This window comes from Falco naumanni, chromosome 3 (genome assembly GCF_017639655.2).
Source record: "Falco naumanni isolate bFalNau1 chromosome 3, bFalNau1.pat, whole genome shotgun sequence".
Classification (NCBI taxonomy): domain Eukaryota; kingdom Metazoa; phylum Chordata; class Aves; order Falconiformes; family Falconidae; genus Falco; species Falco naumanni.
In genome coordinates this window covers 61,218,600-61,233,719 of record NC_054056.1, presented here as the reverse complement: position 1 = coordinate 61,233,719, position 15,120 = coordinate 61,218,600, and the positions used below count along the sequence as shown (strand labels likewise).

Here is a 15,120-nt window from a genome sequence, read left to right as displayed (position 1 = left end):
CAAGACACTTAAACTGCCTTTACAGTCTGTAGATATTTATAGACTATCTTTGTCAATTTAGAGCTATAGTAATTATGGTTGTCAAATATATAAACAACAAGAAAACAGAGTTTAGCAAAGAATGAACACATTGTAGATGGCCTTTTTTAAAAGTGAAGCTGGAGTAATAACAGATTATAGCAGTTTTTGCATTTCTTTCCCTCCAAGTTCTCAAAGCATTATCCTAAAATAAGCCTAAGTTCAAAACACTCCTATGAAAAAGTGGCTGTATTATCTTTATGTTTATCTGTGTCGAGAAACTGAGAACAAAAGTTTAAGTGACTTCTCTAGGTACTCACAGTAGGTCAACGATATTTTGTATTAGAATGGAGCTTCCTTGATCTGCAATTTACAACCTTGCCATTACATTGTCTTCTTTCCTGGAGAGTTCAGTGCTGGTTTGTTGTATAAATTATGTACTGCTCAGGAAGAGCAGTGCCTTAATACTTGCTTTGAAAATGCTTCCCTTCTTCGTTGTTGAAACAATGAGCTGTATCCAAAAGCGAGACTGGGCAAAAGGCTCTGAGGGAGGAGGTGATTTGGGTTGCTTTCCAGCTGAAGCACCCTAGCCAGGCACCTGCAATATCCCTGCACTGACAAACAAGAGCAGACACTTGTCCCTCTCTCTAAACACTCAAGTCTCCAGCAGGCGAGATGATGCATTTCAACCTCTTCACTTGCATCGATTGAGATGCAGTTGGATCACCTCATGTAAGCCTTCAGCGCTCACTTCAAGCAAAAGTGGTAGCAAGGATGATTTTCGTTATTCAACATCAGAATGAGTTTGAGAATGTTTTTTCCTAAAAATCTGCTGGAGCTTCTAAGGGGGTAATGGAGAGCCCTTCAAGCATCTTTCATCTGCATGCAACTGCCAGCAAGACAGGACCAGTAAGGTAGAAGGCAGCTGACTGATATACCAGCAACATCAATATTGGCTGACTGCAGTTTGCCAAAACCAAAACAAAGAACTGAAGTCTTGTATGCCTTCATCTGTAACCCAAAACACATTGGATTCATTTTCTGTGATCTCTTCAGTGACTGCCTCTGAAAGAAAGATGTAAATAGCTGATCAGATTGCATCTCCGTCATGGTACAAATACTTCAGTTCCAGACAGGCAGAGGCTTCCTTGCCCTCCTTAATGAAGACAACGGCAACCCCTCCCAGCAGTTGCCCCAGTATGGCTATGCTGGCCTTCAACACTCAGGAGGACATAAGTGAAAATACTAGTGGGAGATCTATGATGGAACAGTTCTGCCCAACAGTTTAGTCAACGACATATCCTGTTACTGAAAAAAAACCCAAAAGCACTGAAATTTGTCCCCTGGGTAGCCTCGCTGCTGTCAGATAGACCAGAATTTCAACAGTATTTCTGAAATACAACTAGTTATTTCCTTTCCTGGGCATCATTCAAATTAACAGCTAAGCGCAGACAGCCAAGATTAATCTGTCCATTAAGAGCTCAAAACAAAACTGTTGCTCAAAATTTTGTAGGAGTTGCATTGGAGGCAAAAACCTCTGATGATTTTACTCTGTGCCTGTGGCATAAAATACATTTCAGAAGTATAACATCTGCAGAAGTTACATTCTACTCAAATACAGTTTATTAACTTTGAAGCATGTAAGAGCTCAGGAAAAAGCTGAAAACAATGTATTAATTACATCAAAAATAGAAATAATGCTTTCAGTCTCGAAGTTTTGGGGCTATGACTGGCATTCTGCTAAATGGATTTTTATCTCATACCATTCTTCTCACTATCTTGTTATTTCTTTGCAGAGCTACAAGCAACCGTCAGCTTTTATAGTTACACAGCATCCCTTACCAAATACTGTCAAAGATTTCTGGAGACTGGTCCTAGATTATCACTGCACTTCAATAGTTATGCTGAACGATGTGGATCCTGCACAAGTAAGTCCAGAAAACTGCTCCACTCAAAATAGGAATGCTAGTGCCTCAGCATTTCAGAAAAGCTTTAGGACATAATTAGTTTTATAAAACAACATTAAATACTAACACACTGAAAAATTTATTTATAGCTTGGAGATACACATAGAGAAAGAGGAATAAATCAGACCAGTAGCAGCTTCGCCACCAAAATGTTAATGCACACACACATAAGTGCATGTGCCCATCATTTGTTCTGATAGGAGAACATGCTTTGAGAAGAGCCGCTAAAAGCCAAAACTGATGGTTGTGGAACTCTGACTCAAGTCTGAAACACACTAATAGCCAAAAGTCATAAAGAGAAGCCAACAATTATTCATTAGCCTGCCTGAAACAGGTCAGTGACCTTGGTCTACTTACCAGGGTATAGGTGTTCCCAGTGTGAAAATATGTGTTATGTTTGGCACAAAATTACATTGTTAGCAAGAAGATAGGAACTAAACAAGATTGGAAACTTAAGCATCTTTCGGAAGCGAAAACAGGGCAGTGAAATGTATGGGGGAGGGTAATTACCTTACAAAAGAGTTGTGCATGCTGAACATGTTCTTTAGAAAATTGGAAACCCCTACCTACTACTTTGGCAATTTAATCACTAGCATTAATCACTAAACGTCCTAGAGCCTGGCTCGTAACTGCGCAGTTCCAAGTCCTTAAACAGATACAATTTCCTTGGTTCCAACAAACTGCACCAGCCATCTGCTGGAATAACGTGGTGGTAATCTGGATTCTTGATACGTAAATATTTGTTAATTATTGGTTAAGAGCAGTTGTTATTTTTTGTAGCAGAATGCATGTCGTCTTTAGTCGATATGATGAAGAATCTTTTTAGTTTTGTTGAGTGTAGCACATACTTAGAAAAACATTTCCTCATTTCTTTTTAACACAAAGAATTTGGTTTTAAAACATATTAATCTTCTGGTTTGTCTTTCAAAGGAATGTGTAGGAACTCCACACACTATTTTAAAGATGGAATTTCTGATTCCAAGCCCTTAACTGTCTACAGGGACAGAAATAGAAATGAAAGACAAAACGTTTATTCATGAGTCTAAGATTATTTTCTGAGTGAATAAGAAAAGACTCAAGGGAGTCAGACTGTTAGGGACTGCTGAACAGAGTTTTTTTAATTTGTGGCCTATGTTTTGAATTTACAATAGTGCATGGCTATTTCAAGCATTTATTAGCCTCACAGGATTTAAAAGCTATTGGGATATGCAGTTAATGCACCTGCCTCTGCAATGTGTTAAACTTTTTCCCTCTAATGTGAGTAACAATCTTTTCATTAGGAATAAATCTCAAAACCCTTAGAGCAAAGTGGAGAGAGGGCAGAGCTTATTAAAAACACACATTACATTCAGTTCTATTAATAATTACTGTTATAATTATTATTTATGTATGTGTGGAAGTGTTTAAAGGTCTGTTTAGATATTATAATTTACGTGGATTGTTATGCTCTTTTGGGAAATGAAATTCAACCCTTCACAGTGACTGTGACTTAAAGAGAGTCGCTAGCATCACGTGCATGCAAAATGCGCAGACCTAAATGCTTTTAGTTTCTTTGGAGCTTGAAAATCTTGGCTTCCTAAAACAGCTCCAGCAACAGCTCTGCTTATTACCATTTAAGCATTTTTCAAAGATCTGTAGTATTCCTATGTGTTTGAAGGATGTGTACTAAATTGTGCACATGTTAAATGATCTGAGCACTGGCATTTACAATAGCTGTATGGATTGTATATTGCTATCCTGTACACTAGCATATTTCATAATAAAAATTTTTGTAAGATTTAGACAATATTTGGAAAGTAAATTGCTCAGCAGACTGAATCATGTTGGGGGGTTAAAATAAATGAAAATATATTTTCCTTCTCAAAATTTCTGTTTTTAACTTAAGTGAACTCCTGCAAATCAGACCTAGTTTTCTTTTTAATTGATGTAGTAAATGATTATGTTTTCCTAAGATGTAGTCATCTCTAAACGGCTTTTTTGAGGACTAAGTGTTACAAGAAATGCAAAACAACATCTGGAGTAAATGTGATTTGTCAGCTCAGCTCTGGATCACCAAAAGCAATGCAGCAGGATGAAGACCACAGCTGTTTTACTGAATAAAATAAGGTTCCAAATATGACATCAATGCTTCTGCAAGCAAACAAAATTTCATGATTTCGTACTTAATTTTGGTGAATGCTTGCAAAAGCTATGTGCTTGAACTGCTCTAAATATCCCTGGGAAAATGTCATTAGGAGTTTTATGGGGAAAAAATGGACAAGCAGAGTCTACCTTCAAAAACCTGCTTGCAAAGTGTTGATTTAATCTTTAAAGCATTAACACAGATGATAATTGGTTCCTGGATTAAGCCATTGTGATATTATTAGACACTAGAACTGTGCAGGATAATGGTAATACTGCTTTGTGATCTTTAGATGCCTAGAAGTAATGTTTTCTGAGCACTAAAGAAAGCATATTTTATTTTTTGCTATTTTCAGATGGCATTCATAAGATGAAATTGAGCAGTTGTTGAAAATTTAAAGCAATGCTGGTATTAACTGGTATCATCAGTCATGGGTGAAACAGATGTGAAAGTTAACTCCTAAGTTTTGAGAGCTGATGCACCCTTCATAGTATAAAGCACACATTCTGATGTAGCTTGAATTATTACCAACTTTTGTGGACAGCTGGAGATACCAAGCTTTTGGTCTTCAGGCTTCATGCTGTCTCCAAGATATGGTAATATTTGACAGCATCCCCCTGTCCTGTCATAACATATTGCAGAATTGATGTTGAGTGTCAGAAATGTGTTACTCCATATACCAGAGAATGGCGAGTACAGAGTATTGCATGTTCAGTTAAGTGAAAAGTGAAAGTTTAAACTTGTTCCACATAAGTAAAAGCGGAGTGCTCCAAACCGATGGAAGGTGGTGTGCTGTGTATTTTATAAAGATATTGTGGGAGAATTTCAGTAATAAATGTAGCACCAAGAAAAATATGGAAGTTTATATTGAGGCACCGTGAAATTCAAAGCGATTAACTGTGTTCTTTTGTGTTTGTGGTCCTCTATAGCTGTGTCCTCAGTACTGGCCAGAAAATGGAGTACACCGACACGGTCCTATTCAGGTGGAGTTTGTGTCAGCTGATTTAGAGGAAGACATAATCAGCCGGATATTCCGAATTTATAACGCAGCCAGAGTAAGGATGTTATTTGCAAAACAATTTTGTCTCAGTAGATGACTCTACTCAAATCACAAAAAAATGACAGTAAAACTCACTTACAACCATTCTCATTTTTCAGCTTATTTATTTGAAAGCAATGGTGCAATACTGAGTCACACCATAATCAATGAGAAAAAAAGCCTTCTATATGTAATTAAAGTAAAAAATATTTTAATGCATATCTCAAGTGCGTTAAATGCAAATGAAATAAAGGCAGTATTCAGTTTGTATGGTAGCCAGGAAATGCTGAAATCAGTGCTGTTTTCAACAGTTTGAAATTAGCCATCTTGAATACTTGTATCCCGTGTCATGCAAAGCAAGCTGCGCACCAATACTAGGCATGTTTTTCTATACCAGTCTCGGGCTTTTACCCACTAATCACACTTCATAGTACATGTAAGCACTTCAGAGGGACAAGTACGTTCTCATATCCAGCTTTTATGCTTCCATAAATTTGACAGACTAAACAAAGCACGTCTTTCAAGCTGAGTGGAAAAACAGATTCCACCACAGCCCAGGCGTCTCTTCCCATCCAGGTGGAGGGAGCCTTTGCAATGGACTGGAATCAATCACCAAAGAACCATATCTAGGAATAAGCAGCATTCCTCTGTAGGAGTAGTAGCTCTCAGGACAGTGAAAGGCCCCAAAAACATGCTAATACCTGATCAGGGAAGCAGATTGTGAGCTTCAAGATACTTCTTTAATACTAAGAAGGCCCTGCATTCACGGCAACTCTGGCAACATAAAAACACAATCCCTAGCAGTGTTAATGTGAGCTTTAGCAGGCGCTGGGGCTGGCTGATGTGCTTGGGGAAGAGAGGCCATCAGCTGAAAGAAACTGGCCAGGAAATTAGTAGGTTCCAAATTTTGGCATAAAGCAGACAAAACCCGTTGAAGAACATATCTAATGCTGCATCCACTTTGTCTCAAACCCTCATCTTGTTAATCTTACCTCCTCTCTATTACCTCTTACTCTAGAGAAAAAATCATAATGTCAATATTTCTGTGTGTTGCTCATTTTAAAAGTGGCACTAAAATGCCCTCACTTTGCACAGAAGTGAAAGTGGCAAATCCTAGACTACAAAAAAAGTTTTCATGTGTGTGTTTATTATGACCTTTTCAAAGGACTGTAATTTTCTGCCACTAATACTTGTTCTATGCTCCTTTTTTATTTTAAATCACCATAAAGCAACTGTTCAGTAACGTTTCACCAGAGGGGTTCTGACTGCTGCAGAAGCACACAACAAAATAAAATGTAGTTAGATTTTTGATAAGCTGGAAACATCTGAGGGTTTCATTTCTTTTTTTCTTAATGTTTCCTGCTTCAAAATATCTTGAGAAGTTTTGACCTTTCTTGTAAAAAACGACAGAGGCACACAAACATTCTTCAAAATGCTGAAGCATATAAAAAAAAGGTAGATAACTGAAGTTGTGTTGCAACTCCCTCTTTGCTACCAAGTTACAGCTATGATCTTATTTGCTTGATCCTGCAGCTGAGATCCTGCTCTATTCTAGTCTATTTGTTTAAAACCTCTTGTTCTAATAACTCTGTTGGAAATTAAAAGTCATAACTCCTCAAGGGCAGTTGAGATTACATTAGTAGCTTGTCAGCAGTGATCTGCTTGAACAACTTTCCTCACTGATGCAAATATCTAAATTACGTACCAAAAAAATGCTGGGTTTTTTTCCTGCTTCTTGTCTGAATCTCCACAGCCCCAAGACGGCTATCGGATGGTGCAGCAGTTCCAGTTCCTGGGATGGCCCATGTACAGAGACACTCCAGTGTCTAAACGTTCCTTCTTGAAGCTCATCCGCCAAGTAGAGAAGTGGCAGGAAGAATATAACGGGGGAGAGGGACGCACAGTTGTACATTGCTTGTAAGTACTGAAAAAAGAGAGAAAGTAAGGGAGTACTATTACAGAAATTTGTGCCAGGTTTTACAAGATTTGTGAAGAAGTGAAGAGGCGAAGAGGCATCTATCTAATCTGGAACTGGATAAATAAACTGTTCATTTACAAGCTTTGAATACAAGAAGAATTATATGATTTTTTAATGTAGATTCATAAGTTTCCCTCTCTGTCCCGTGGTAGATCCCTGTGAAAAGATGATGGGTACAAGTTAACTCTATTTTATATAAGATGTCCAGTGACTTTTGCAAATGGAAAATGTGCATATTTATTCAGAGTAAATCAAAACTGTACCTTCAGAACAACGTACCTTTTATTTCTACAGATAAGGACTGTAGAAATGAGTAGTATTGGAGGGGTGATTCCTCTTCCAGACATAAAGCACAGAAGTAAACGTGACGTGATAGACCAGTTACGATGATCTTGTAATTGCCTTACCTTTCTGTAATAATGGTATATATTTTTGTCCTCCTGTGACCTTTGTGCTCCACTGATGCAGGCTCTCATCCATTCTGCCACCGTCCTTCTTTTGATAGGGCCTAATACTTGTACATGCCGTTTAACCTCAGCAGTACCTGATCTTTTAAGACTGGGTCTTCAGTGCTTGAAGTTGTATCCCTCTTCCTCTAAACATCTGTTTAAAGATGCTGCCATGACAGAGAAGGGTTACCCTAATGGGAAAAGCACATGCTACCACACTTCCAAAAGTTGGGACCCAATGTTAGAATGATGGAGGAAAATCCAACAATGAATAAATAATTCCCACTATCACTGACCTTGAACAAGTCATTGCTCTTCAGTTTCCCCATCTGTAGAATGGGGGTAATAATGCTTTCATCAAAGGGGCATTGTGCAGTGTGATTAATTAATGTTTTGAGATCTTTAGCTGAAAAGACCCTTTTGAAGTGCAAATTACTGTTATCTCTGAGGTGGCTGATGATATTAAATAGTTGTACAACATCACACATGCGTCACTTCCAGGCAGTAAAGAAAGAAAAAGCTCTAGTATAATCCTTTTAAATTACTTTATTTTAATTAAAATTCTCAAAGAGTCCCACAATATCAGGCAGTGTTTTGGCAGCAGAGAGCATTCTATTCATACTGTCTGGATGTGACAGATGTGCGACGTTGTATCTTCCTTTGAAAATCAACCATTTGCGAAGCTGGTTTGAAAGGCCTGCTACCTAACTAGTCTGCACTCTGGTAATTACTAAAGTTTATTATTTTCAGTGAAGCACAGCCTAAAGATTCTGATTAGAATAGCTGTAGAAATAATAGGGTTTCCGGAAAGAAAGATATTCTCTTAAAGATTAAAAATAACTGGGGCTAAAGTATTATTAAATACTGGTTTTGATCATGCATATGAACGTTTGTGCCTGTTTTCTTTGTCAGCAAGTCACTTTGGGTTCTCATCCTCCGATACTGTGGGTGGAGGGGGAGTACATACACTTCTAAAAGTAGTCATTGCCAGGCAGGTGGCCCCTCTGCCTGCTGCCAGGGGTGAACACATCAGCCAGGGAATATCGCAGCACCACCTACTGCCATGCCAAATGCACAGCCACCAGAAGGGCTCCTACAAATGAGACTTTGGGCACTTTTGCTGTCCCTCCGAAATGCCTTTGGGTCCAGGAGAAAAACACCAGGATCTGGAATAAAAGAACTCAAAGATCCACTTTCTCTATAACATTTCCAGGCCTGATGCTCACTGCAATCGTGTGTTTACGGCACGAAGGGGTATTGAACAGAATCTAAAAGTACCTTGTTCTTATTTTAGCATCCTCTTTGTGCTTCTCAAGTGTTCACTGAAGGGTGGTGCAGAACTCAGCCATTCAGTTCCCTCCAGGCTTTCAGTCTGCTGAATTCTGAATTCTGAATTGCTGCTTTGAGATCTTTCAGCCCATTAATTCCAATTTAAAATTATGTTCTGCTTAGAGTTCGGCAGCCTTTGGGGGCAGGAATGTTCTGTGTTTTCTCCCTACTGGAACTCATGCCTTTTGTAGCCATCCCTGGTGCTGTACGAACTTGTAACATAAAGTCAATTGTAACTGAGCCATTTTATCACTTTTATTGTAGGAATGGAGGTGGCCGCAGTGGGACATTTTGTGCAATCAGTATTGTTTGTGAAATGCTTCGACATCAGAGGGCTGTTGACGTATTCCATGCTGTGAAGACACTGAGGAATAATAAGCCTAACATGGTGGACCTTCTGGTATGAGCTTTTTAACTGCACCACTAAATAGAGAATGTTCCTTTTTCTCAGAAGACTCAGTAAGATTTCCAGGATTTGCAGTGGGAGTTGTTCACAAAGCAAGCAAGTCATTTTCAAAAGGGATAATGAAGTCACTTCACTTGTAAGAGTATTTTTACACTTCTTTCTTCCCAAGGAGACTTTGTCTCTGTTCATTTGAATTTTTTAAGAGTTTTAAACTTTCAGCCGAACATCCTTATTAATTTCCTTTTCTAGCAGGCTGAGCCAAGTGGAGTGCAGCCCTTGCATAGTAGAAATAATAGTTATGTAAAATGAAATGCCAGATTTTCAAATTATATATTTTATAAATAGCTTAATCGCCTAATATTTATCAAAGCCATGAATTTCAGTTTGACATCCAGAATATTGCATTTAATTACGGTTGCTGTATCTCATAGAAAGATTAAAGAAGTTCAGAAACAAGGGGCCATGTGCAATTATTTTCCTAGAGAGTGTTTTATGAGCCTTTTTTTTAAATGGAGAATTGCTGAAGTGCCAGCTGCTATGCCAGAAGAGCTGCAGAACAGCTTAAACCAGCAGGTTCTTACACTCCAGTGTATAGTTCTATACTTGGAGATGGGTGTAGCATGGTACCTTATTCTGAAGCCTGGGCTATAAATGACACTGTTTTACAACATCCTGCTGTAGAGGCAGCTGTATTCGATTTAGCATCATAAGCAGAAGGAAGCAGTGTCTGGGCAGCTTCAGGGATGCTAAACCAATCTGAGCTACTTTTGCAAGCTCTGGTTAAAAAAGTTTGAGTCATATTTCAACATCATTTCTACAGAGTGCCCAGGGTGAGGCAGGAGGCATCTCGCAGAACTGGTCCAGCCTCTTGTAATTTTAGGAAAGATCCTCCTCTCTTGGATGAGTTACTGAGATCTGGGTGTGAAACACGCTGCAGAATGTGCAGAAAGCAGGAAGGAAGAGTGAGGCTTTCAGGCTCATGTGTGGATGGGTAGGGTTATCCACTTCCCCACCACATGTATCACTGCACGTCGTCTGTCCCATGGAAGAACAGCTCCCACCACATCCTCCATCGCAGTGCTCTCACTCAGCCTACCTGTGCAGTCCCAGACCCTCCCCTAGGCCCTGCTCTGGCCAGGCTCATGGAAAAAAGCCAGATGTTGCCAGCTGTGCGAAGCAGGGAGGGAGTTTGCAAGCAGCACCACGGGGCCATGAGTCAGCAACTGTGGATGTTGTAGCAGTGAGAAACTATCAAGTTTTTGCAGTGGTGGGAGGGAACAGCTTAGCTGGCTCCTCTTCCTGTAGTTTATATTCTCAGGAGGAGAATCATCATGCTGAGAACCTTACATTTTTATTTCCGAGATATTAAGAAAAATGTCCTACTTCTTCATTCAGATAGTATAATTTGGATAGAGACTTGGCAGGCCTGCTGTTCTCTGTTCTCCCAGAGCTTAAGTCCACAGAACTCACTGATCTCTTATTCATTTATAGTATAAAAATAAAAAGAAAATTACCAGTGTGAAGAAGTACAGTTGAAGAAAATGTTCTCTATAAATTCCCATTGGTGACAGTTCTCCAGGTATAGATTTGTCAGGCAGCTGTCTCCATTTTTCAGCAGAGAATTTTTTTAATCAAAAGCTAAATGTATTATTTTAGAATATAAAAATAGCTTTTAGCAAATTGAGGATGGTATTGAGAATATCTGGATGGCATTGAGAGGCTTTGTAAGGCTTTTCCATTAGGAGACTTCAAAGCACTTGTGAAGGAGATCAGTATTGTTTTCCTTGTTTTACAGAGGAACGAAGGCAGGAGACGATCAGGATTTTTCCCATCATCATGTAATTCACTGACAGAGCAGAGTTAGAACCACATCTCTTCAGTCTTGGTCTGCTACGTTGTACGAACAAATATTTGAGTTAGCAAGGTTTCAATTTCCGTGTAGATTGTTTCATGGTAAAAGGGAAATGGAACATCGAGTTCTTTTCCTGATCCTGTTACTGACTTTATCCTTTATGACCCTTCTTATATTAAAGTGTCTTTGCCTCAGTTTCTGTATTTGAAAAATGAGAACAATAATATTCATCTACATTTGTAAAATTCTGTGGTAAAAGATGAAATGCTCAGAATTATAACAATATTTCACAAAAATAGTTTCAAGACTGCTTTATCAATACCTGTTATGCACTTTCTGACAAGAAGAAGGGCAATGTTTATGGCCCATACTTAGAGATTCATCTCTTAATTTCATTGAAACATTTGGGTTTCCTGCAAGTGTAAAAATCTGAATGCCACATCCATATGATATGGAAATCTATGAAATTCAGCCATCAAACAAAGGTAACACATGGTATTACAAAATGTGTTACAGACCACCCAAAGCATTTTGTGGTAAATGTTATTGGACCTACCAATAGGTGTCCTAGGGGAAAAAAAAGTATATATGTGTGTATATATATATATATATATATATATATATATATCTGAAGCTAGCTAACATAAAGAGACTTTTAGTATCCACCATCAAGTGAATAGTAAAAATGTATGAGGGACACACATGAGTGAACACAGTGGGAAATAATAGAAGTCTGCTCTTTAAGACAGGTATTCAGTTTACTAAAAATGGCTTATTCTGCTGGATCAGTAAATCAGCACAAAATGATCATAGGAAAATGGAAACCGATGAGTGCCCGATCTCATGTTTTGAGCTGTTATGTAGTTATAGAATAATTTTCATTTATTTAGAAACATATATGCAAAATAAAAGCAGAAAAGGAATAATTTACATAGTACTCCTTTCTTTCCTTTCTTCTTTTTTATTCTTTTCTCATTCTGAAGAAGACAAAAGCAATTTATGGAACCCTGCAGGATCTTAAAACCTTACATGCAATTCATTCATAACTTAGGTGGTACGTCCACAGTGGATTTGCTTTCTTTTGAAGTGACAGCTCTCAACAAAGGAACTTAGAAATTCTCCATGCTTGTTAATGGCTTTTTGATTGTTGCAATATTATTTGGTCCTTACATGTTAAGGTTGACTCTCCTTTCAGCTAAAATGTGACCCAAAAGCACAAGTACAGGCCGAAAGAGTCAATCCTTTAAAATGTTTGTTGAATGAAAAATAAAACACATCTGAAGTGTAATTCTAACCTTCCTGCTTGTGATGTTGGGAAGGTGAAGGCTGAGTGCTCTCAGGTAGTTAAGTCTGTTGTTCCTGTGTGATAGTACATGCTTAGTTATCTTTTATTATCTGATTCAAGTGCATAAGAGAAAGAGGCATTTCAGCAGCAGCAATAAAACTGGCAAGTATTTCCAGACTGAATTTTTAGAAACCAGAGCCCTTGGATTCAGGGAACCTGCACCTACTATTTCTTTCAGCTTTTTTGTTTCATTTAAATGTTTGTAGCATTGCTCCCTATTGTGAGTAGCAAGAATGAAAACAGAAGAGGGATACATGTGCCCACACAAAGCGGTGAGGCCATCAGTGACTGCCGTCAGAGCACTGGCCTCTCTATACCGCTGAAGATGTGAAAGGGGCGAAGCCACAGCCCCTTGGCTCTGAAGGCTGCAGACTGGGTTTGCGTGCCACAGGAAGGGGATTTCCCTGGAACTGGCCCGGTTTCCAAGCAGCTGCAAATAAAACCAGTTGGCACCTGAAAACTTAGCCCAGATAACAGCCTAACTTATGCATCACCATTAATTGCTAAAAATTAATTGGAATTAATCCAATTACTTTAGCTCAGACCTGATCTCACAGCGTGGGTTTGGGCTGTATGTAGAGAAGGAACAGTAAGCAGCTCTTGCCCTGAAGTGTTGCAAGTATATGAATGACATTAAAATAAAAGTTACGACCTGGGAAGTACTAGACACTGAGTCTATTTTAAGATAACATTTCCAGGGAGAAACGTCAATAACTCCTATTCAGGCAAAGTGCTACATGAGCATTTTGACAGATGACAGAAGGGCTGCAAGTCAATTTGCTTACGTGTAGTCAATTTTTCTCTTACAAGTCTATTAGAGCAGCTAAATACGCATCTAATATAAGCAGTACCATAAGTGACTGTGTGTAGTGTCTATTGTCTGGTTAATATAAAGATTTTCTTATCTGAATATAAATTGGATTTGCAAACTGGTTCCCTTTGACAACAGCTGAAAGTAAATAATTTTAACAGAAGAGAAATATTGATCCCCTTAATTAAGTTCCTTCAATAACTGACTTTGTGGTTTTCTTTTGATTTTTCAGGATCAATACAAATTCTGCTATGAAGTGGCTCTGGAATACTTGAATTCTGGCTGATTGCATAAACAGCACAGACAGATCCTTCTTTCACCACCACAAACAAAGCAAGTTGCTTCATGATATCTGTGTAAATGAGATGAAGACTTCTCAGTGTTATGCTTATACTGCTTTGTATAATTGGCTCTTTTTAAGAGCCCAAAAAGATGTTTATAAAACTGCTTGCACTGCCCGTTTTCCACAATAATGCCGCTGCTTGACACCCATATGAACGTACACCAAACCACATGGCAGTTGTTGAACACTGTATTCGTACATAGCCATTGATGTGGTGAAGCAGCATAGTCCTTTGGTAAATAAGAGAGCACAATTATATTCTTATGAAGGAATTTGTACTTTTTGGTTATATTTCATTGCCTGTGATTCTCAGTTATTGTCACAGCCTAGTGTACATTTTTGTTCTGTGGAGAATGCTGTCTGGCATTTTGATAAGATATTATTTTAGTTATATTTGTATTCTAACACGTGCATAATAAATGAATCATATGTAGCTTATCTGAACTAATGGAAAGACATATACCAAATCATGTTAACTTTGTTGAGTTGTGATTTCTTCTATTTTGTACCATTTCAGAGAGAGAATCTTGATAGAGATAGGGTTAGAAAATGCAAAATACAGGATGCTCAGATTAATATATCCAAAGCTTTTTCATTTGTTTATATTGTAAATACTTTTTTGATTTCATCAAATTATTTATTCATTGAAATTAATTTTTTTGTGAAGCACAGTGAGTGACAATCATTTTTATTAAGCCCTGGAAATGCTTACTGTATGATAGTGTAAACATTTGTTTACCTTGTATGGATTCTCAGCTCAATAAATAATTACATACATGATAAAATCTCATTTGATTTAATATCTCTTGGCATCTGAGCGCCTTCAACTAAGCCTCTTTTAAGATTAATTCTTGTAAATACTGAGCTACCTCCAGAGCGTGGTCATTGTGTGATCCGGTGTTGATCCAGCCAATAGCAAAATGTGCTGTGCCAATATATAAAAAGAGGTGGATTGAATGTTTAAAGATGCATATGCACAAATGCAGAACCTTAAAATCACCCTGCTGTATGAAGAAGAGATGATGTTGGGCTTGCAGTACTCTGTCTTGTCGCAGCATTCCTCCGCAGCCCTGGGCATGCCCTGCCATTCGCTCTGGGATCGCTGCTGCAAAAGGGGTGATGGTGCATCTGTTCTTGGGAAGAACGACTGCTGTGAGGGGGAAGAAATTCATCATGTTAAAGATACTAATGCTAGAATGACTGGTGGGGGATTTGAAAGCAAGTGTCCTGTTACTAGGGCTGTTACCGGTACTGCCAGTGGACAGGTTTACACCATTAAAGCTCTTGCTTGTCCTGAGAAGGGCAGTACTGCGCTTCCATGGTGTTTGGATGGTTCCCTTTTCTCCAGAGCACTCACTGGTGTCTGAACAGGCTGGGACTCCCCTTACATTCACGGGTACAGGAAGCACAGCAATGAAGTAGCAAGAAAGGAGAATGAGCCAGCAACAGCTTGCTGCACTG

General features: G+C 38.6%; 1 protein-coding gene across 12 annotated transcripts in view; it reads left to right on the top strand.

Annotated features, from left to right (window-relative positions):
• The window catches only part of PTPRM (protein tyrosine phosphatase receptor type M), a 479,902-nt gene extending 465,458 nt beyond the window's left edge, over window positions 1-14,444 (top strand). For all 12 annotated transcript variants that reach the window (XM_040587165.1, XM_040587163.1, XM_040587160.1 and 9 more), the window contains 5 exons: window positions 1,815-1,946; window positions 5,037-5,162; window positions 6,900-7,063; window positions 9,167-9,302; window positions 13,549-14,444. In XM_040587165.1, the coding sequence (XP_040443099.1) occupies window positions 1,815-1,946; window positions 5,037-5,162; window positions 6,900-7,063; window positions 9,167-9,302; window positions 13,549-13,602 (612 nt within the window). In that variant the 3' untranslated portion in view covers window positions 13,603-14,444. The remainder of the gene's footprint in view (window positions 1-1,814; window positions 1,947-5,036; window positions 5,163-6,899; window positions 7,064-9,166; window positions 9,303-13,548) is intronic.
• The last annotated feature ends 676 nt before the right edge of the window (window positions 14,445-15,120 follow it).